The 25,185-nt window shown below is 33.0% G+C and overlaps 1 protein-coding gene across 1 annotated transcript in view; it reads left to right on the top strand.

Moving 5' to 3' along the window:
• Positions 1 to 24,869, top strand: part of 14-3-3epsilon (tyrosine 3-monooxygenase/tryptophan 5-monooxygenase activation protein epsilon) — a 30,646-nt gene extending 5,777 nt beyond the window's left edge. The window contains exons 2-5 of the mRNA XM_035371473.2: positions 6,693 to 6,892; positions 12,484 to 12,590; positions 12,801 to 13,144; positions 21,821 to 24,869. Of these exons, the coding sequence (XP_035227364.1) occupies positions 6,693 to 6,892; positions 12,484 to 12,590; positions 12,801 to 13,144; positions 21,821 to 21,876 (707 nt within the window). The 3' untranslated portion in view covers positions 21,877 to 24,869. The remainder of the gene's footprint in view (positions 1 to 6,692; positions 6,893 to 12,483; positions 12,591 to 12,800; positions 13,145 to 21,820) is intronic.
• The last annotated feature ends 316 nt before the right edge of the window (positions 24,870 to 25,185 follow it).

Below are 25,185 nucleotides of genomic sequence, written 5' to 3'. Positions count from 1 at the left end.
ACAACCAATCATGTCATAATAGGGTTTCCATAACATTCCAACTACTCAGGTTACCATAAATTAAATTATTTGGCGATAATCCAAGGTGTACCCTAAAATACAGAGGCTGTCCACGCATTTTTTAGATGATCTATATTGTATTCACAAAACTAAATTACATAAAATTCTTGTGTTTTATATGTTCTATTTGACACCCCTTATTCTGAACTATCTTTCAACACCACAATTTCCAGAATAATAATGCCTTTTGAAGTGGCAGAAGAGGTATTCTATCCCATTCCTCCTGAACAGCTTTCCAGAGTTCTGATAAGGCCCATCCACACGAGTACGCTCGAAACGTAGCTGCCGAAAACGCTTTTACGTTACCAGCGTAAAAGCATCCAAACGAGTATGCTTGCGAAGAGTGCGTTTAACCAATAGAATTATTTTGCGCAAAAATCACGTGACACTGTAATATAGCATCAACAGAGCTGTATCTTATTACTTCGTTGTGCTTCTGTATGTTTGCGGCAAGTTGTCCGAATCAGGTGATTTTTTTTTATAGCTGAAACTTTACTAGTTTGCAAAATGAATATCCCAAATTATTAAATTCCTACTACAGTCAAAAGTCGTTAATCCGAACTTGTCGGGACTTCGGCGATTCCGCATTATAGATCATCAGTTTAAATCTGGTAAGATGGCATGCAGAAATTACAAAATTAAAAATATGAAACCATAATTTACGAAATAAAGATCAATTATGATCTAAAGGGTATCAAAATTTACAAAAAAAAAAAGCTTAATATTTATTTGTTTACTTTATTAAACATTTCTTTCTAAGCGCGCATGCGTAAAGCATACATTACGCATAGTTGAAATTAGAAAATTGCAACCAGAAAATTATTTGATGTGTATTCGTGATATTTATAATGACGAATTTGATTTAAATCATATCAGAGACGGAATACATTGAGATGAAATACTACATTTAGTAAGGAATTATAAGCTGAATAAAATAAAGACATCTGCCCTGAAGATAAGGATAGTGCTGACAGATCAACTTCCAGTTTATTGCGCACCGCGATGTCCCTCCTTCCCCGCACAGCAGCGTCAAATTTGATGCAAAAGCAAAGTTTAAAGTTTATAAAATTAAACATTTAGCAACAGTAGCAATAGAAGCTCCCTAAGATTATATGTTGTGCAGACATTGAAGACAGTAAAAGGTTTCAAACTTAACCAATTTATTAACAATATATATAGAAAAAAAAAAAAAAAAAAAAACAATGAATAAAGTTAAACAATATCAGTAACTTAGAAATTATAATATAACCATCATTATCAAAATTTCATATATTAAATAGTATTTTACCTGTTTCCAAAATACTGGCATTCAATACGTGAAAAACGTATCCTAAACAGAAATTATGCAGTTTTATATGAAATTAGCTACACTGTCAATAGGTCCACGCTTAATGATCAAAAAGGCACCTGAAAATTAAATTGAGTCCTTGAGAGCACTTAAATCCGGCCTAATTCCGCTCACTGTAGTTGAACACGAGGAATCATAGCCTAGTAAAACATCGCCGCTAACTTATGTTAAATGCCGCCTTCAAGAAGAACATGGATGCCGCCCACGGCAGTCACTCATCTTGTAGACAGGAACCAAGGAACATATTCCGGAAAAGTCAACTTGTAGACTGGAACCAAGGAACTTATTCGGGAAAAACCATGTTGTAGACTGGAACTTCGGAACTTATCCCCGGACTGCACGCATTGCAAGACGTCTTTCAATAGGGGCTGAAAACCGCACACCCAAGAGCCAAGAAAGCAGGAACTAGAAGGGATGAGCCAGAGCGATGCAAGATACTTATACCAGAAGTAGGCATGACATCATCTCACGGCAACCAATCAGCTATCGGCACGACTCGGCTTTCCAGATGACGTAACATCACGTTTCATTTTTTCATTTTAATTAGACTGATTGTTGAGAAACAGTCCGTTCTCAACACAAACAGTGGCAGTGGAAAAAAAGAAGTAGAAGTAACTACTATATCCCTTCAAAATAAGAAGTAAGCCTAATAAATATTTCAATAAGGAGAGAGAATGCAGAAAAAGGGTTACAATTAGTCATATTTTCCAACAAAATTGATAAACAGATTTCGGAATGGTTAAGAAACAAAGGATATGCCTTTATCCATTTTTTGCAGCAATTCCACATTTTGTTTAATGGACTTCGAAACATACTTTCGCTTTGTAGATCATTTACATATTAGTAAATATGTATCGGAAATTCTATTTGACATAATCGAAAGTTCAAGCTTACTTTTATAAAATTGCTCTTACAGTCTGCAAAAAATAATAAGCCGGATCCAATTCGAAGATTAAGGAACAATGCAATCTGCAACATTAACTGAATTAGATAATTTTAGCTTAGCTTATACCGTCCGTTATACGTTAAACGTGCATGCGTAAACGTATTATGCGCATGCGCACACGCAAATTTGCAGCCGTAAACGTGACGCATGCGCAGAAAGTTTGTAGCTTTGAGGTCCGGATTATGGGTGTCCGAATTAACGACTTTTGACTGTATTAGCCCACACTCTCCCTATATCTTGTGCAAATTTTCAGTACATAAAATGCTTTTTATTCATCCACTCAAGTTCAAATACAATTTTTTAAACTTGTAGTGAATGACACTTGATGTTAATACAGCTTTTTCACATATTAAAATTTTTTAAATTTTTAATTAAAAAAAATTCTATTTGTATTTTTATTTATTTATTTGGATTTTTTTAAATTTTTCTTTGTGGACCTAAGTAGGGATTGACTTTTTTTTTTTTTAATTTATTACTTGTTTTTTAATTACTTCAGGATGAGTATCGACCACTTTGACAGACTTGCAGATTCTATATTGTATGAAAATTAGGATTTATAAAATTGGTTTGGAATACGGTATATAAAGAGAATTTAAAGAGAATTAAATTACTTAATTCTCTTTATATACAAAGATATAAAGAGAATTAAATTACTTAATTCTCTTTATATCCACCATCCACCATGTAATAAAACCAACTTCATATTTTTTAACCCTCCCTCCCTTGGTCTTTTGTTTTTCTTTGCATTTGTTTTTGAATTTAGAATGAGGTTCAAACTTTGGACAGTTTATGAGAAATTATGTGCATGATAAAATATGCAATAAAGTAAAAATAAAGAGTTATATAGACGATATGTGATAAAGAGATAGATGCATATATATTATTACATAAGGATTTTTATTTGAATTGCACATTTTTTAACTAAGTTAAAAACAATAACAATAATGAATAAAATAAGAAATGAAAACAATAATAATAGGTAAAATAAGAATATAATGATTCATGATTAAATATAAGAAACATGTTTCAAAATGAGAAAAACTAACTGAATTATATACTTTCTACGGGTGAGGTTCAAACTCGCTACCTTTCCATTTGCAAAGCAGCGTGCTGACCACTCAGCTATCTGTGACAGCAGTGTTTGTGAAAAATAATGTAACAAGTAGAAGTCACTGCAAAGGTAATTTAATTAAACTTCAATAAATGATTGCTGTATGACACAAGTTGTAACTTTCCTCCAAAATTTCGTAATTGTATTTTATTGAATACTCTTTCACAGTCAACTGCTTTATTTTAGAAGTTGTTATATTGCTGAAGTTAGTTTTTGGTGTATTTAATATTGGGATATTTATAGAGCTTTTTATTACACATGATACAGCCAATATTTATAATAATTAAGGAGAATTTTGTAAGGCAGATTTTGCTTCCTGCAGGGTGTAGCATTTACGGTGGCCTGCAGTGTATTATAGACACATTAAAATAAACAAAGTAAAGTGCACAAAAGTGTGAAGGTGCGAGACAAGTGTGGCTGCGTGAAGTTTGATATGCCCAGAGTATGCTGTGTATGCGTTTTATAATCATGTTTTTTTTTCGAACTGCACCATCACATGACGATCGTAACATTCCGATGCGGCATCTTTAAATAATACAGAGATAAAGAGATTAGTTATAAAATATTGAAAAGGAGGACATTTCTTGAGGAAGGACAGAACCTACCAAAGGAGGATGATTGGTCACCTTATTCAGAATCATATTACAGATTTCACCATCTGTTAGTTGACTGATTGATTGGGGCATTATCATCACAATGAAGAAGTTCTGTTTTATGATTTTCATTTATTACATGAATGTTTAGCAGTCATATTTATATTGTATAGGAGTACGACGAACGAGAGGAGTAAATTGCCATCTGTCAGCAGAAATAGCAAAGAAAATTGAAAAATTAAGTTTTAGAAGCATTAGAAGGAACTGCAGTAGACTTAAAATCATTTATTAAGTAAGATAAGTCTTTCTGAATATAAAAACCTTTTAAGAAAATCCTATTCATCAATGGAAGAAGCTTTATGGATAACGTTTGCAGACCCAAAATCAAAATTATGATTAAATTTCTATGATTAGCTATTGGAGGCTTGTTAAATTTGCCTTTTTGGACATAAGATTCATGTCGTTTGATAACACTTTTTTAGTTTGGCTCGAACCACACTGGCATGATATGCTATCAGTTCTCCAAGAATTAAAGTCAGAAATGGAATCTGTAAGATACAGTTTATTTTTCTCCCTCCTTTTTACATGTCTTTATGGTGTAATTGAAAGTATATTTGAGAGGTCCACGGTTCAAAGTCCCAGGTGAAGGCATTGCACGTTTTTGGCATCTCCAGCATCAAAAACCCTGATGACTGTGTAATTGGTGCCCAAACTAAAAGGTGGTAGACAATAATTTCTCACTTATCATAGATGTAGATCTTTTTTATACAAGTTTTGAAGTAATTCTATAATTTACATATTTCTCATCCAATACACCAATTTTATATTTTAGAAATTGTCTAAATTATATATGTTGACTTCATAACATGCAGCCTTGTATAATATTTGATTAAATAAGGGTTTTTTATATTAGTTTTTCTTGCTTTGATATGAAATTGGATTACATATCAGTGATTCTCCTTAACATTTGTCTTTCTATCTTGCCCAAGATGCATGGTGATCTGGCATTTTATTGAAACTTCTGCCAGCTGAAATAAGTGCTATTTATACACTGATTATCATTAATTAAGGAAAAATTACAAAAATAATAATAGCTGAAAAAGTTACTTGTAGAATTTAATGAGAGACTTACAGTATACAACCTGTAGTAACGTATAAAGTAACATGAAAAGAAATTACCAGACAGGTATGGTGTTATAGAAATTAGCCTAGGTGTAAAATGAATAAATCAGATATGTCAGTTTGGTATAAGAAATTACCTTCAGTATGGAATATGATCTCCCTTAGGAGCAATACAACACATACAGCGATGTGCGATGCTGTCAATTATGCAGTTCCATAGGAAGTAAGAGCCTTTGCTCTTGCAAAGGAGTTGCAAGCATGGCAAGGATCTGAACAAGAGGATTGAGAACAGCTGTACTTCTTTCTAAAGCATTCGAACATCCTCGATGGGATTTTGGTCCAGTGATTGAGTTAGCCAATTCATGTGCTGAATTGTGTTCTGCTGAAGATAATCATCCACGATGTGAGCCTTGTATGATCTATCGTTATTGTCCTGTAGCAGGAAGTTATAACTTATTGCCCCTGCATAATGGCACACATGATGAGCATCAAGGATGTCATCTCTACAGGCCTGAGCATTCATGATTCCACATGGAAAGACATGGAGGTCTGTATGTTCACCCAAAGAGATACCATCCTAAACACAGACACTGCGTATGCATCTCTTTCACAAATGTTTGATAAATAATAATGGGTTCCAGTCTCTCTCCAAATCAAATAATGCCTACTGTTACTTTAGAGACTAAACCTAGACTCTTCTGCAAAGAGAACAACCTTTCATTGATCAGCTGTCCAGTGGACATGTTGAAGTGCCCATCTCAAATGTTCCCTTCCATATGACGGTGAGGGGCATGCAAATGGCTGGTCGCCTCGCGTACAGACCTTCATGAAGCCTCCTGTCCACGTTTGACACTGACACCAACCTTCCAGTGGCTGCAGCAAGGGAGGATCTGAGTTGAGGTTTTGTTCCTTCATTTGGCATAACAACGAATATCTGACATCAGAGCTTGTAGCAGTTGGCCATCGTTATCTGAACCTCCTGAATGCCGAATCTGTGGTTAGAAATTGTTGCCAAAGTCTATGAACCACAGGAGGACTCGCATTTAGCCATCTGGCTACTTCTGTCTTTCTCCTCCATCGCAGTTCTTCGGGGAAATTGTAACTGGAGGTCATTGCTACAAATTGGCTATCCCAAATTTTTTATGCAATGAAACATGCATTTTTATGCTGCTTGCAGATGATGTATTTGGATTTAGTGCCACTGATTTGCATAGTGTAGTTTTACTTGCAGTTTTACAATTATTAATTCACAACATATTCAAATTTTATGCAGATTGGCTTATTTTTTAATGCTTTATTGCTATTTTTGTCGTTTTGCTTAATTTTTGAAACTAGTGTATTTCCAGTTGAAGATCAGAGTAGATTGTTTTAAAACAGGAGGGGGAGGTGTAAGGTTTAATGATGTCAGAATGAAAATACTGATTATTATATGGTTTATTATAAAATAATTCAGAGTTGTTTTTTAGTTGCTAATGCAAATCTGAATTTAACAATTGTTTCTGTGTTAAATAGAAATGGTAGAAGCAATGAAAAAAGTAGCTTCTCTTGATCTGGAATTAACAGTAGAGGAGCGTAATTTGCTTTCTGTGGCCTACAAGAATGTCATTGGAGCTCGTAGAGCTTCATGGAGGATCATCAGCAGCATAGAGCAGAAGGAAGAAAATAAAGGAGCCGAAAATAGACTGGAAATGATAAAAACCTACAGAGTTCAGGTATGTGTGTAAGGCAGTTTTTAAACATATAGCATGTAAAGCATTGCTGTATCACTCATTTCTGATTTATATATAACAGCAAGTTCTTATTCATACAAATTAAAAGTTGTTTCTCAGAAAGCATTAAAGTCTAGAAACAGATTCTGTGTTCTTTTTAAATTAGAATAACTGAGTATTGCAATGTGTTTAAAATTGCTATGAAAAAAACGTACCTTTGAGAAGATATAAATTGGCTTGAAAGAATACTGAACGGTTATCCTTACTCACATTTTTTTTAGCTAAGATTTTATTTTTTTAAGAAACATTTTGGTAACATATTCAGAAACATTTTGGTAATCCTTAGCTGTTTCCTATTCCTAGTTCTTCCCCCTTTTTGTTGTCTAAGGCTACGTTCAAACGGCAGCGTAAGGCGTAGTCATAAGGGCATAAAATACGGGAATTCCGTTCACACTTGCGAGAACGGGGTGTAAGCCGTGCCCAATGGGAGAAGCTAAATTTGCGCATTCGTGGATGTGTCTACATCTTTCCCGCGCTGTTCTTCTGCTCGATTGACTACCAGCGTTCGCTCTGCTTGTTTTGTAACAGTGAAATCTTCTGTAGAATGCCGCTTCGTTTTAGCTTCGCTCTGATTGGTCAACGCTTATCCCAAACTTGGCGTAAAGTTGAAAACTTTGAACCCTATGCTTGGAGCCTTAAACCAGATTTTGTGAGGTAGCACAGACTGGTTGCCATGGCAACAGAGCTCGGCTTTAACAACTTATGCCCTTTACGCCCCCGTCTAAACGAAGCTTAAGGTTAGCTGCACAAAAAAAAATGGAGCAGTTCTATCTCTTTTGTTCTACTGGGCCGATTGACGAAATTCAACTTGAGTTTCGTCTCAAAAGCGTGAGTTAGGATATGAACTTTTTTTGGAATGACGTGAATTTTTTCCCATATTTCTATTATACGACTCATATTATGACAAACTACCAGGTTTTGTATAAAATCGTGCGAGTAGTTTGTAAAAAAAAATTAGCTCTCGGAATCTCAGCTTCTCAATGTTAATTGAATTTGATATATATTTATTTATTAATCTCCTTTTTTTATTAAACTTATTTGATTCTACCTTTCACGTTTTGAAATTTAGGTTCATTCCAAATAAATCACCCATTTTTTATGATTTATTTTTTAAATTTGTATTTTAAAATAATTATTACAAATTTTTTGAGAAAAATTTTGAATTGTAATCTTAGAATTTTTACTATCATTTTAAAAAAGATGTATTTCCAAGCATTCCTGCAAAAAGTTGGTTTTTTATTCAAGATTTCTGAAAATATACGTGAATTTATTTATTAGCGCGTTTTGAAATTTGCCATATTTATTGAAAGAGATAATAACATCAAATGTAGTTTAGGCACTTTGGAATTATTTGAAAGCGGGAATGATGTGCATTTTTTTCCGCTGGTGCACAATGTAAAAAGGGAAAAGGAAATAAGTTGCCATATATTAAGAAGTTTGCCAAGTGATTTATTCTTGGCGCAAAGTGAAGAAATCTGCAGAGATAAATTTTTGAATTTCTCCCTAAATTTCGTACCAAATTTTACAAAATGTAATATTTAAGCATAATTCGAGTCGTAGAATTGAAATATGGAAAAAAAATGTCATGTCATTTCAGAAAAAGTCCTATTTTGTTTCAAAATAACTAAATTAGAGCAATGCTACATATGTATCAATCTATTACATATCCTAAGTCGTGCTTTCGAGACATGGAAAACTCAATTTGAATTTTGTAAGTTGGCACAGTAGAACAGGAGATATATAACTTTCAGCCCCCCTTTTTTTGTGTATAGAATTGGTCACAGACTGAAGCAGTAGCTAGAAAAGAACAGATAGTGATTATAAAAATGTTACTGGTAATATTTCAAGAAAATATTAATTGCGTACCAAGAAGAAAACAGGTTGCGATGCTAACTGAAAAACTGGGAAAAGTCGGGGAATTTAAAAATTGAACAAAAAGTCGGGAAATTTAAATATTTCAGTCAAAATCGAGAATTTCATATGGTGATCCCCAAAAAAATGATTTTCGCACCATTAGTGGTGAATCATGTATCGTGTTAGCGACATTCAGACTGCTGCCGTAGAGCCAGTTTTCCCAGTGCGAATCAAATTGTCTTTTAGAAAGGCAAAGCAAGTTTCCAACATCTTTGGTTTCCAATAACCTCGAGTAACCAGAGAATCGCATGTGAGGTGCATGTTGAACGAAAGTAAATCCCCTCCGATTCTGGTATAAAACAAAATTGTTTAAACCTGTTCTCTATTAAGTGGCTTATTTACCATTTTACAATAAAAAAATTTATAATTATCAGTCCTAGGCTAACCATTTAAACTATATTCGCCAAAATGCTGCGAATTTTTGTAATTCAGTTTTTAATCCTAAAGTAATTTATTTTAATGTTATTCGTATCATTTAATGTGTCCTCTTCCTTCTAAATTTATCATTAGTTAATAATACTTTCAAATTTCTCTGGCATACTTTTGAAACTAATTCTAGCAGTATGATGACATACCATCACGAAATTTAGTGCATATATTTTTTATTTATGTATGCTGCTAAGTAAATATAAAATACCTAAATATATTTAAAAATATTAGATTTCTTTCTGCCTTTAGTTGCAAAATATCTGCAGAAAAGACATTTTTAAATCCTAATTGGTCAGCTTCAAATCTCGATCCTCAGTAGAGAAAACAACTCATTATAATTACAAAAGTAATGCTTTTGGAATATATGTATATAGTAAGTCATATGTAATTTAAAAAAATTGTTTTCAAGTGGTACCATAATTAATTTACCCTCATCGCAGCCAATGTGCACTATGCAGATAGCCTGGAATTTTCATGAAACACCACCTGGAAAAATCGGAGAAGTTCATTCTTCTGTCTGCATGGCAACCCTGAGAAAAGAAAGTACCTAGGAAATACCAAGAAAAGCTTAAATGATCACAGATGTTTGTGGGTGTGGCTATTAATATCCAGGACTGACGTCACAGCAGGAAACCAATCACTCACCCGAGAGAGCACATGCTCCCCGCAGTGTGCGTAAGTTGTAGATTCGAGCTTGGCTAGGAAAGATGCGTGTAAACATATATGGTGAAGTCTTGTTGTCGAAGTGCTGAAATGGAGCAAAGGGTGAACATCAAATTCTGCTTTAAACTTGGCAAAAGTGTGGCAGAAACACATGCAATGTTGAAGCAAGCATTATCCCGTTCCTGCACATTTGAATGGTATGGACGTTTTCGGGGCAGCCGTGAAAGTGTTGAAGATAACACCCACGCCGGAAGGCTGATTTTCGTGGGTACACCTGAAACAATCGAGAAAGTTTAAGAGCTTGTAACAGCGGATCGGCGACTGACTATTCGAATGCTGGGCAGGGAACTGAACATTTACGAAGAGGTAGTTCGCCAAAGTCTGACGCAAGACCTAGGGAAACGCAAGGTGTATTCCAGATTTGTCCCGCACTGTTTATTGGACGATCAGAAGCAAGTCAGAATGGACACTTGTGGTGAACTCATTGACAACGCTGACCCTGCTTTCCTGGATTTGATAGTGACAGGCGACGAATCATGGTGCTATTAATACGACCCTGAAACCAAGAGACAGAGCACAGAATGGTGGTCTCCCAGCTTCTCTAAACAGAAAAAATTTTGATTTCAAAAATCAAAGGTCAAAGTCATGTTAATTGTTTTCTTCGATAGTGAAGGACTTATTCATCATGAATTTGTCCCACCAGGCACTACTGTTACAGGACAGTTTTATGCAGAAGTTCTTGCCCCCGGATTCGACAAAGAATTCACAGAGTACGTTCCCATTTTCGACAGAATGGGAGTATGACAATGCCCACCCCCACATTGCATTGCCAGTGAAGAGGTTTTTGGCCAAGCATGAGGTCGTGAAGCTGCATCATCCGCCATACTCTTCTGACTTGGCTCTTGCAGACTTCTTTTTATTTCCCAAACTCAAAACTGTAAAGGAACACGTTTTGTGGATGTTGAAGACATCGGGAAGAGCATGACGTCGACATTGAAGAGCCTTCCAAAAGAAAACATGCTGTTTCCACAACTTATACAGCCGAGCACAGAAGTGTATTACGGCAGATGGGAATTACTTCGAAACATATTAAAAGGTTATGTTTTTAAATTCTGTTCTGGTGTTATTAGAACAGTTTTGGAAATTAATAGCCACACCTTGTATTATTAAGGCAAAAAGAAAATGCAGAGAAATTTATTTTTCATCTTATGAATTGTAATTCACAGTTGTGAAGTACATTATCATTCCAATGGGTTGTTTGCTTTTAAACTTGTTTTGTGTGAAATATAATTTTCAAAGATTTTTGTTTAAACCCTGCTTTTAAACTTGTTTTATGTGAAATGCAATTTTCAAAGATTTGTGTTTATTTCCCAAGTTATTCGTTTTGTAGAGAAATTCTTTTCTCAACATTTTTATCAACCTAATATATATTCTAGCTTATAGATGTAAGGGTTGATTGTGAAAATATTAGCATATGCGTAAAATGTAAAATTTGAATAAAAATGCCTTGAGTGAAATTGTGAAATTTGCATTTGGGATTCTTCTTGAATGAAGAATGAAGTACTTATATTTAACAAATATATATGTATATATATATACTTGTAAATTTCTTTTTAGGAAAAGTTACGTATATGTAAAATTAATGCAGAAAGGCCAATTTTTAAATGTTGCCTACATATTCTGTCCCAGAAGAAAAAAACAGATTCAACGTAAATTAATATTTAAAGTTTGAGCAATGCATTGCATAAATATAAATATATTTCTACAATTTAAAATATAAAAATCAATTGAATTTTTTAGATATAAATTTAGCAAATAAAAATTCATGTCATATCCATTACCTTGAGATTATTTTACCCCCAATTAGTTAATAAATTTGCCTAAAGGGGGCAGTACATATTCAAAGTAGTCAAACAACTTGACTACTTTGTCACTGAATATGTACTGCCCCTTTTAGCAGATTTACAAACTAATTAATAATCTCAAGGTAACGGACTTGACATGAAGTAGAAGACAAATTATTTTTATTGATTTGCTAAAGAAAAAACTTCTATAATTAATTTTTATCATGAATATAACACACTAATAGTTCATATTTAAAACTTGTTTATTTAAAGAAATAAATTCAGTTACAAAGCACAAAGAGGTTGAATAGCATAAATTTTGAAAGCACAGACATTTTTGCATATGATCACATTTTTTAAGATTTATATCTAAAAGATTTCAATTGATTTTTTATATTTTAAATTGTAGAAATATAAGTCATCTTTATACAATGCATTGCTCAAGTTAAACTTCAAATATTAATTTATTTCAAATTTTCATTCTTCTGGGCAACCTATGTAAGCAAAATTTGAAAATGGGCCAGGAACAAAAGGTATCCATAATAAATACTTATCACAGCTATTGTACATTCTTATTCAAATTTTAGGAATTGTATGTTAAACTAGCTTCAACTTTTAAAGTTTTAATTGACAATGAGAAATTGAGAAAATTAAAATTTTATATTTTATTTATTGAAAAATCAGGTTGAAACTGAGTTGAAGGATATTTGTCAAGACATACTTGATGTTCTGGACAAACATTTAATTCCTACAGCTTCTACTGGAGAATCTAAAGTATTTTACTATAAGATGTAAGTTATTATATTCTGTATTAAATTTTATTTTAAGAGCATTTTAAAATTCTATGAGGAAACATTTAATGTTTTGCTGTAATTCATCCTTTTTAAGACCGTGTGTGCTGGACCTGTAATTTTCCAGTTGGCAGTTGTAAATTTTTCTCTGCTGTTTAAATAATCATTTATGCAAATGTGAGAGTTTTTAATTCTGACTTATTTTTATAGGAAGGGTGATTACCACCGTTACCTGGCAGAATTTGCCACTGGAAATGATCGGAAAGAGGCTGCAGAAAACAGTCTTGTAGCGTATAAGGCTGCAAGTGATATTGCAATGACGGAGCTTCCACCAACTCACCCTATTCGTTTGGGCCTTGCTCTCAATTTCTCAGTCTTTTACTATGAGATCTTAAATTCTCCTGACAGGGCATGTCGCCTGGCAAAGGCAGCATTTGATGATGCTATAGCGGAGCTTGATACTCTGAGTGAAGAAAGCTACAAAGACTCCACTCTCATAATGCAGCTTTTGCGTGACAACCTGACGTTGTGGACGTCTGATATGCAACACGATGGTAAAACCATTATTACTTTTCAAACCATTATTACTGTTAATTGTTTTAAACTGTACAGTACATGCATTTAGAAAGCAGAATTTTGTTTGGTAGAAGTGTACAATAAATATCACTGTGTGGCTTAAGGAAGCTGTGTGAATATGCATACCTTAAATGCAACCTGGAATATTTTCTTTATCATTTTTTTTTTTTTTTTTTGTACTTATTGTATGTACTTATTTGTATTTACAGGGTTCGTAGCGGTTCTGACAAGTGCTTATAAGTCCTTATATTTGAAAATAAAATATAAAGGCCCTTATAGGTGCTTACTTTTTCTTTAAAGCCCTTATTTTTTTGTTTTTAGTGCTTATTTTTTGCTTTTAGTGCTTTTTTTAATGAACGCGCTATTTCCCCCGTACCAAAGCCGAAACTAAATAAACAACTTTTCTTCCTTACATGGAACATCAGATGGTGAATCATACTCCCAAAAATAGCTTTTCCCCCTTTCTCTGCATTAACGTAACCTGTAACCTATGGTGCGCGCGAGAGTACAGACAGGTGCACGTCGTTCTATTGGTCAAAGAATTGCGAAAACCGTAGAAATTCCGGTACATTCGGTATTCTTTTCCTCCCACCCAAATACTACACATGTTTGAATTTCTATCAAGATTTTAATAATTTATGTTCTCGTTCCGCGTGGTCAGTTCATATTCGTGTTTATTATGATCATTATGCTTATATTGTGAGCATATGTTTGAATATAATATAGTTGCAGTAGCTACTGAAGTGTAGATAAACTTCCAAAAATGGGTTTATTTTTACACAGATTAGCTTTCTAAGGAATAATATTCAGAATGGCTTAAATAAAAGGAAAGTAATCGAATAGTCAGAATAATTCCCCCCCCCCCAATACATTATACAGTACGGAGGTTGGGAGGTTTTCCCCTTTCTCCGCAAAATCTCTAACATTGAAGCAGCGGACTTTTTTTTTTTTTTTGTCATACTGTCCAATCTGGATTGAATAGGACTAAAAGTTTTGCGGTCTACCCAACCAAAGTAAAGAATGATTCTATTCCGGAAATTTAACGGTCTGTTCAAAATTAGAATCAAAAACACCCCAGATTAGTAAGTCTCTTTCTTTTCCTTTATTTAGTTCTATATTGTTCGAATACCGGCAGCTGTTGATTCCGATTGCGTAATATCACGTATGGAAGAATTACTCCGCACGTATTGTGCAATAATGTTTGCGGTATTTTGCAGAGATAATTAATTTTGATGTTCAGTCTGAGATTTATTTATGAACACTTATAAGAGTTTTACTGTTCTTTCTAAGCAGAATACAGAATATTTCTCAGTTCCGTTGGTCTATTTTTATATGAAGCACATATCGGAATGTCAAAATCATTTATTTAGCCGAGCAATCTAAAAAACGGCTACAATCTCCCCTCCTCCAGTTACGCTCGAATGCGGAATATTCGGCAATTTCCAAGTATGCGGATTAGTTAAGCTTTTACTGTTAAAGGATGACTGCATGAAGCAATTTCCTGACTCCAGATTTCAGAAATGTTCCTCTTTTTTACTTAAATTACTTTACTTGGAATATATGTTAAGGGAAAACAGTTATGCAATGAAAATTTAGAAAATGTTCAGAATTTTGATTTAAGTTAAATTCTTTAAATATTTAATATAAGAGGAAAAATAAATTGTATTTATTATTAGGTGCCAAGCGAATACAATTAATATGGCTTATTATTATTTATTTTCTATATTTTCAACTGAAATATCATCATTAAATTTTGTAATATAGTTTAGTTCTGCATAGTTTTTTTTTTCTCTCATTGTAAACGAATTCTGTAAATTGAACTGTCATTTAAAATTTTAAAAAAAGTTAATTGTTTTCCATGGTTGAGGTAATGCTTATTCTTTTAATAAATATTGCATTGCTCATATTTTGAATTGCAAGTCTAATTTTTCTTTTAAGGTTATGCAGTTGTGTATAATGTAATAAGACAGGCGCTTATTTTTTTTCTTCAAATGTGCTTGAAAAGTGCTTATAGGTGCTTATTTTTTTAACTAAAATGTGGCTATGAAAAGTCACAAACTCTTTTGCAACTTTGTGACTTAGGATGGGAAGAGTCTGTTCTTTACGTATCCCAAGTAACTTTCTTTTCTGTTCATAAACAATAATTAAGCGTTTTATGAAGATGGAAAAATTCAATATTTAATATTTACATTCTTTACAGCCCATGGATACTGTTTAGTGAAGCAACATGAATGTAAAATTTTAAGTTCGCATGTGTAAGGAAGTAAATTCACATTCTCAAAACAGCTGTGTGATACTTATATATATTATTTATTGTTGTGTGTATACTCAAAAATACACCAGAAAGGAGCAATTTTTACCAAAAGTGGGAAATGATTGCAAATAGAAAGTCCCATTTTTTAGCCTTTTATCTATTAGTAAAAGTGTTGAACATAAATTAACACGGTGTACTTGGTGGGAGACGCAAGTTGTCATCTTGTTTTTCATCTCTTTGTAACAGCAGATGTGAATTGGCAGTGACTCTTTAGATTATGGTAGCTTGGCGAAAATTTGGTGACCAACCCTGCTACAGCAACTTGCTAATTTTGTTTTGGACGCCATTTTGTTTTCACAAAGTAAAGGCTTTTTTTTTTTTTTTAATTACACTTAACATTTTTTCCAACAACCTGCTAGCCGAATTACGCTTATAATAGAACTTTTATGGAACAAAAATGCTTAATCACGATGAAGATTAGGTGTGAAATTGGGAGAAAGTGCAGAATCGCAAACTGCTTGCTGTGTTTTTAAGAATTGCACATACACGGTGTCCATGTACACGTCGACCTATTTTCACTTAAATCCCAGAATTGCACAAAAATGGCACTGCGCACACATTGACTTTATCTATGTACACATCAACCTATTTTTCACTTAAAAAGTCAAAGAAAATTGACAAAAATGCAATTCTTCTTACACTTGTAAAAAGCGCAAAACAAGTAAGTGGGCGATTCTGCACTTTAGCAGCGAAATTGTTTCTAAGTGCTTATTAGCTAAAATCACGATCGGAATTGTACGGAAAATGTCACGTTACATGTCTCGTGATCTCTCATTTCTCTGAGACAAAATAATCTGTGATACGAACTGTGTACTTCTCAGATTATTGCTAAAGTCCTAGCTAGTAACCTTTATCTTCTTACCAAAATGTCGCCAAACTACCTGTTACCATATTCTAAAGATTAGCCAAATTGGCATTTATAGTTATTTAGCTATGCATGTTGAAAGATGCTCATTTTTATCTTCTGATTGCTCGTGCAGTAACTTCATTCTTTGAAATTCCTGTCATATTTTGAGTGCTTTAATTAGGTACGGTAATATTGATTATATTATGTGTGGCTTTTGCTAATACTCAATTTCGTACAGTAATCCACTTTTGTAAATATCGGGCAATAACATATTGTGGGGAAAATGAACAAATGCAAAGAGAAAATGCCATGTACGGCCATTCATAAAAAAACTTCACCGATATATGAACCCTTAGCAGCATATCAGCTCAACCAAATGAAATGAAATTTTGGTACTTTTCCGTTTTGCCGGCGCAGGCGATAAAGTCGCCAATAATGGTACAACCGATGCCAAACAGAATATTCTCGCTGGTAACCTTTTACGCCTCATTTTCAAAACAAGTCGCAGCTTTTTCTTATCAGATTGATTGTTTCTTTCAATGCTGGCATATTATTACACAGAATTTTATCAGATAGTTCAATTTTATGTCTAAGGCCATTTTCGGTGTTTAAGTCAATTAGGATGCAATTACAGCGCTTACCCGAAGCCGAAAATATAGAAAAGGAAAGTCAAGGGTTAAATTCATCAATTCTAATGAGAATGCATTAGTGAAGCACTGCAGTTTTACATAATTTCTGAGTAAGCTATTCGTACGCACTGAAATATTTCTTGCATTTAAACTTGTGTTCCAAATTAAGATTTAACTTGAAATTAATGTAGATAATTACTGAGAGCATTAGATTTTTGTAGAGTAGTTTACGTGTGATGGGATCGCTTGGGGTCACGTGATATGAACCGGCGAATTAGTATGTTGAACCATGAAAGCATAGTAAATTCTTAATGTCTTTTTACAAATTTATTGTCTTTATTTATTGGCTTTTTATAAAGTTTTAAACGATATTAAAATGTTTATGCCTTCAAAAAGAGAATTCTTAGAATTAAAATTTTTTAAATATTTTTTATGTGTATACTGTATGTTGTCGCCAATAAAGTCTGCTTGGCGAGATTTGCGCCGGCGAAACGGAAAAGTACCGAAATTTTAGATATTATTTGAATGTATGCATTCCAGATTGTGATGATATAAAACGGTAGTCTCTAACAGTTATAATTGCAGTGAAAAATGAAACAATAGATACATGAATGACAAAAATTGCAGGGGCAAAACATCTGCAAAGAACATTGACAATACAAGATAGGAGAGGGAACAAAACCTTTTATTCGAAATGTAAGTTTTCAGCGTGACCCACCTTTGCAGGCAATATTGCATCTCATGCGGGAAATTGTTAACAATGATGAACGTAACATCTCAGAAGGAATCTGTATAACTTCAGTTTTTGTAGCATCTCTCGATTCTGACATATCTGAAGTTTGATGTGTACACCTTAGATTTCAAATAACTCCTGAACCAGAAATCATTGGAATGAGTTTGGGGATCACAATAGCCATGAAACTGCAAAGTTATGGGAGACAACTCTATCTCCAATGCTGTTGTAGCACTTGCCAAACATATGTGACAATGTGAGCAGAAATACCATCTTGTATACATACAGCATCATTAAAGGCATTTCGTTGCTGTAATTCTGGAATTGCATAATTATGCAACATTGTTTTATATCAGGCACTTGTGATGGAGCAAGTTTTCATACCTACAGAACTGACTACTTTGAAGAAGTGTGGACTGAGAATGAATGTGCTTGCAATGGCGCACCTCGCATTTGCTTTAGCGTATCCACCCATAATATACACTGTGGTCACATGCTATCTTTGTCATATCTGATGAGAAAAGAATTTGCAAAGTTGACATGCTATTGCTCGTCTTGGAAAATCTGGATGCACTGGAATCGATAAGGAAACGTCCGTAGATCACAGCTCAGAAGCTTGAGGATTGATTATGGTTTTTGGTTTATTCAAAATGCAGGCAACACTTGAGGTATGCAATAGACCTGCAGTAATTGTATTATACACTTCTATGATTACTTCAACAAAAACACATGGTCTTCTGGATTGCATATCCATTTTCTTAAAATTTGTTTATCGAATCACATGTAGTATTTATGGAACATGGGCCTCGTCTTTGTTTATTTGCCATTAAATTTGCACAGTTTAGCAGCATTTTCCCCTGTTCAAATAAAACAGCTTTATCGATCCACTTCATTGTTGCCTTTAAGTGTCATCTCGTTAACAAGTTCAGACACCAGATTGAAGAAACAATTTTACCATACTGCTTATTATTAAAGGTTTTTCCCACAAGCAGTGCTTTGCAATTGATGTTCTGTGATTGGTGTTTCTATTGTCTTTTCATGTGAATTTAAGCTAAGTTCTTTATATTGTCATTACTCCTTTACAGTGCTTTTTGCAAATGTTTTATGTCAGCAATTTTTATCATATATCTGTCATGCCAGTGCCATTTATGGTTTTTCAGTGCACTGATCAATTTCCTTAGAAGGAAAATGGGTGTCTCCATTTGAAAATTTAAAATTTTTTCACTGTAAACATAACTGTAAGAGCTCTATTGTTTTAATTTATCACAATCTCAAGTCCATACCTTCAAACAACAGTATCTGAAATTTCATTTGGATCAATTGAACAGATAAGCTGCTAGGAGTTCATATATTGGGGAAGTTTTTTTATGACCACCTTGTATGCACTGCAAACTAAAGAGGAGACACACAGAGTATACAGTCAAAAGTCGTTAATCCGGACTCATCGGGACTTCAGCGATTCCAGATTATAGATCATCAGTTTAAATCTGGTAAGATGGCATGCAGAAATTATAAAATTAAAAATATGAAACCGTAATTTATGAAATAAAGAACAATTGTGATCTAAAGGGTATCAAAATTTACAAAAAAAAAAGCTTAATATTTATTTGTTTACTGTACTTTCTTCGCTATCGGAAGCGAATTATAATGACGAGGAATTTGATTTAAATCATATCAAAGATGGAGTACATCGAGATGAAATACTACATTTAGTAAGGAATTATAAGCCAAATAAAATAAAAACATCTGCCCTGAAGATAAGGATAGTGCTTACAGATCAACTTCCAATTCATTGCATGCCCCCATCACAGAGCAGCGTGAAATTGATAAACAGATTTCGGAATGGTTAGACAAACAAAGGATATGCCTTTATCCATTTTTTGCAGCAATTCCACTTTTTGTTTAATGGACTTCGAAACAAACTTTCGCTTTGTAGATCCTTTACATATTACTAAATATATATCGGAAATTCTATTTGAAGTAGTCGAAAGTTCAAGCTAACTTTTATAAATTTGCTCAAATAGTATGCAAAAAATAATTAGCCGGATCCAATTAGAAGATTAAGGAACAACGCAATATGCAACATTAACTGAATTAGATAATTTTAGCTTAGCTTATACCGTCTGTTATACATTAAACGTGCATGCGTAAACATATTTTGGGCATGCGCACACGCATATTCGCATTTGTCAACGCGACGCATGCGCAGAAAGTTTGTAGCTTTGAGGTCCGGATTATGGGTGTCCGAATTAACGACTTTTGACTGTATTTGTAAGTTTTGCATGGTGCCTATTTACCAAGGGAAATTATTTTCAAACATACCATTCAAAAAATCATTTCTAAGAAATTATTGCTGTCATCATATACCTTTCTGGTGGGATAGTTCCAGTACCTTTATATAAATAAGTTTTCATTTGAAGAAAGCAAACCTTGAGAGTGCTAGCACCTTTATGCACTATTGTGAAAGTTTCTGGTTTGGCAAATAGCAGCCATTTGCCTGTGAGAGTGTTGTCACCCTTTCAAAATTAAAGGTTAAAAAAAAAATATATATATATATATTTTTAATTAAAAATTCTTGCAAGTGAAAATGATTCTTGGTAAAAAGTTTTTACATGAGAGCTTATCAAGATTTACACAGTGATAAATCATTCCATCTGTAAATTTGTCCATTGTTTGTGAAATTTCATTGTTAAGAAATTGCTTATAAAAGTATTGATACTTGTTTATAAGCCGGTGTCACCTGTCATATCCCCAATATCACCCATGACTGCTTTCCTGCAACCATTGCAATAATCCTATCAGTTATTCTGGGTTCTTCTGAAAAGATGTGATTTTGGGGAGTAGTTCTTCATGTCCTCAAGAAAGGTGGAAAGTTTTTTTAATAATTATTTTAGTACATTGTCAATTTTCATATCAATTAGAGCAATTCCACATTTGCATTGTATTGTTTTTGGTAAGCTTTTCTCATGAAAAGTTTTACAATGTCTGTTCATGTCATATTTTATTGCATTTATCTGTTATTTTAGTGCATATGTATTTTTTAGGGAAATATTTAAAATTTATAAAATATAACATCTATTTAAAATTTTTATCTAGTGAAACTGTGTGATGAACTTATGTTAGAAGCTGGTGATCAAAACTGAAAGCTTTGAAATAAGTCTCTAACCTTAATTAGCACCATTCATATGGAGGCAAAGACTAACAATCTAATTGATACAATTGTCAAACATACTTGATGATAATTAAAAAAAAAAAAAAATACTGATGTTGATAAAAGGTCCCAAAGGATTTTTGTGGTGTATTAGTTGATATCCACTACTATTCAAGTACCAGAATGCAAGGTGGGCCACGGAAAAGTATTCCATGTTTGACAATAGTATGATATGGTAGACAAGCTAGTAGATTGTTTTATTTTCTTACTCAGTACAATGGATGCTGCAAGTGGTCCTTGTTCATGTCTATGAACTTGCAGACATTGTGGAATATGTTGGCTGAATTGCTTATAATTCTTAAACGGCGATGTCGCAGATAGTGTTTATGCTATTTTCTTTGAGTTCGTCCAGAGTTAGTATACACATTCTGCTTTAAATTTTTTCATGGATAAAAATTTTATATGGTGAAGTTTGAGGAATGTGGTGGCCATAACTTCTTGTTGTTCACCTTTTGTTTGTAAACATTTCATGAATCTTTGTTGTCAAGTCATGTGTTTGTGACAGGCAGTTTGCTGGCATTTCTGAATCAGACTGAACATAAAATTCAGTGGTTTTTAACTCCTGCGTATTTGCCACAGTTTAAGGAGATGGGAATTAGGCCTCGTGTTTTTCCTTCCCACATAGCCATCTGTAGTCATTATTTATTGTTCCTGCAAGAACTCATCTTTCTGATGCAATGCACATAGGGCTGAACAGGATAGCAAAATAAAGGCATAATGCTGTTTTATTTGGCAGATAGACATTCAGAGCAAGGCAGGGGCTATGGCATCCTCCATATGTTACTCTCTGATATTGAAGGCATACTACTTTTTTTGTGGCCTATTTCATATTTTTAAATTAATAATATGAAGCTTTTTAAACATTGAATTTTCTAAGAAATATTTTTTGAAATGTCTTCAACTTAAAATTTTATTTTCAGGTGAAAGTGAACAGAAAGAGCAAGTTCAAGATGTTGAAGATCAAGATGTTTCATAAGTCATTTTATATTCATAAAAAACACGTATTCCATTAATTTGTTACAGTGTGAGATGGTTTTGTGTTTATTGCAACATAGGGTATTTTCTTTGCTCATTTTCGATCCGCAGATGTTTTGTGTCTGTAAGAATGCGAAAAGTTTCCTCTTAATGGGGAAGCTTGCCAGCCATAAATATCTTTGGTAATTATGTATTTTAGACTGTTGTCTAATATTTGTAGGTTGAGTTTATTTTTATCTTGTCTTTATTCAGAAGTTGTGGTGTACAAAATGTGCCAGAATAAAATTCATTTAATATAAATTTAAAAAAATAAAATTTTTAAAGTTTTTTCCTCTAAAATTTTATGCACTTTCATGCTTGAGTCTAAATGTAATAAACAAAAATTATCCATCATATTTAAGGGGACGGGAGTTAGTCCTATTTAATGGGAAACACGCATCTGTATAAATTTTCATGTTAAAAAGATGTTATTAAAAGTTTTTTTAATGTTTTTCCTTCAAATGCAATATGAGAACTTTTATAAAATGATGGAATATGTATTTGTGTGGGCATGTGTGGCATATGCAGGGTTTTGATTAATTTTAATAGGATTATCTCTGCAGTTAAATTTTACAGTAATCCTTTTTTAATATATATGTAAAGTTAAATTATGGATGTGTGTTTTGTATTATTTCTGCTTTTGCATTTTAGATTTATGTACACTAATTTAATCTTGTGTATATTGATAGTTTCTGCTTATTGTTGTGTAAGTTAATATTTGAAAAACCTCACACATGTACTCTCATTTACATTTCAAGTGCATGGTTTTGTGATATATTAAGTGTAATAAACATGTTGCAGTTTATGAATGTGACAGCAACATGTATTGAAGAGTAATGTGTTTTCTTTTATGTGTATTAAAAAGTTTCATACTAGGAATAATTATAACTAAAAAAAAACTGGCATAAAGCATCTGTATCTTCATGTTTTGCTTTGTTATGAATCCTCTTTATATATATATATTAATGAAAATTATATTTCACATATGTAACTTATTCCATGAAGTTTTTCATACTCAGGCATAAGTAGCATAGATCTATATGTCACATTAGTATACTATAGGTTTTTTGGAAAGAAAAAAAAGAAAAAAAAATAGGTACTCTCGATACAAACCATCGATCTACTTAGGGAGAAAAACGGCACATCCGCCGGAAACTATTTGGGACTAAAATCTTTGTAGGCAATGCACAGGGACACGTTAGCGCAAGTTTCGTGCTATTTAATCCCTTTCTCTTTCTGGCTAGAATCATGCTATTTTAGAACCATTTTTGTTCCTTTTTGAAGAGCATGCTTTGAGGAATCCCTTTAGGTACCGTGTTGTTAGGGGGGGGATCTTCGACTTCCGCTAACACGATTACAGAAAACCACTTTTGTACTCCTGTATGATTAACTATACTTTATAACTATCTTAGAAAGAATTTCGATGAAGAATTAGAAATCTATAAACATGTCATCGAAACAACAGTCGATGTTTTTTATGTGGGCTGTTCTGAAGAAGTATGCATGTTGTCTATAACAGGTTGCCAATATTGGACTGGTTATAGCATTTTTATTCAGAATAATAATGGCTTTTTATTTTCCTTTTAAGATTTTTTAATAAATTCACTTTCTAGCAGTTTGTATTCATTCCATTAAAGTTGGAAATGATTTTTGCCATGTATCTGCTTAATTCACTGTGCATTGAAATGTGTGTTTTTTATTAGTTTGAAATTTTAGAAATTTTTTTGTATTTTTCTCGTGAAACTGGTGCTAAAATTCTTGTAGCTTTTCCTAAAAGGATGTATCGATGTCGAGTGTTCTGTGTTCAGTGTAATCTGTTGTCGTCATAGATAAACTTCACGAGCATTTCCTCATTGCAGTCATTGATGGTTTTGAACTTCTTTTTTTGATGTTTTACTGGGGTGATATGAAATGCTTCTTTTTAAATGTATGAAGTACATTATGTAAATTAAACTTTTAGTAAAAGAAATGAAATTTATTTCTTTTCATTTTGTTTATACCTTCTCTGTGTATTTTTTATATTTGATAAAAATCTGCTATTTTCAAATGTGTATTTCTTCATAAAATTTTATATATTTATTTATCTGAAGGAAAAGTGATAGCATTGTGGTAAAGATGACAGAAAAGTGTTCTGTAACCAAGGAATTAGTGGTATCAAATCAATACAGGAATATAGTTGGTATGATTTCAGTGCCTTGGGATAGTTACTGGTTAGTTTGGAAGTAGATGTTTTCTTTGTCTTATTTTATTGCATATATTTACGATCTGCTTGTCAAATGATTGCTTATTGTAATTTTTTTTAAAGTTATGCCTGAAAGTATGTATGTAAAAGAACATTATTATCCTAATAGAAATGAATTGTAGCTTACGCTCTGAGTTAACAACTTTTGTATCTATTTTGTATTTTAATAATTCTTTCTCTTGAAATTCCATATATTTGCACACATAATGTAACTCTTTGGAAATAATGTAAACTAGTTATAATGCTCATGGGTAGTGTTGGTGAGTGCCCTTTTTGGCAAAATGCATCTTTATATCTAAATTAATATATTTTTGCTTTCATTTTTCAAAGCTATTTGGAGCCCTTTTGTACAAAATGAAATCTTATTTTTATCTTAATATACATGGCACATTCAGACTGTCACCAGCACTGTACCATTGAGTATGCGGTTGAGCCAGGACCTAAGAAATTGTACAGATGTTTTGTAAACGGAATTTTGTTTGTTCATTGTGCGAGATGGTGTAACATTAAGTGGCACTGTAATGTGGTGGTTTGACTGACATCTTTTCACATTTTTCATTCCATCTGTAGAACAGAACATTGTGTGCTTTTTGTACAACATATTCGTTAGTTCTTGCTATATATACAGTCATTCCAGCGGAATGTAGAAGATATCTCAAAGTGTGTTTTATGATGTAATAAACTAATAAATGTCACAAATTTTGTTTCCTCTATTGATTGATTTTATTTATATGTATTTGGTTATGTCAAATGGAAATCCACCTTTATTTTGTAAAATTAATGTTAAAGTATATAAAAAGTGGTGAAGTAAGTTTTAATTTAACCCTTAACTTCCCACTGTTGCATTTCTGCAACATATGATTTATTTTAATTTAACAGACTCAATATTTTTTAAAATTACCTACAAATCACTTATCTAAGAAAAAAAGGTTACTGCAACGAAATACATGCTAAATTTGTCACTAGATAGCAGCACATGTTTTCCAGAAATCACAACAATTATAAAAATCTCTGATGCCTCAAGAACTG

Source organism: Stegodyphus dumicola, chromosome 2 (assembly GCF_044657685.1).
Source record: "Stegodyphus dumicola isolate Sdum_Otavi_A_Nest chromosome 2, ASM4465768v1".
NCBI classification, from domain to species: domain Eukaryota; kingdom Metazoa; phylum Arthropoda; class Arachnida; order Araneae; family Eresidae; genus Stegodyphus; species Stegodyphus dumicola.
Note: the sequence above shows the minus strand (reverse complement) of the source record. Positions and strands in the feature narration are given on the sequence as shown.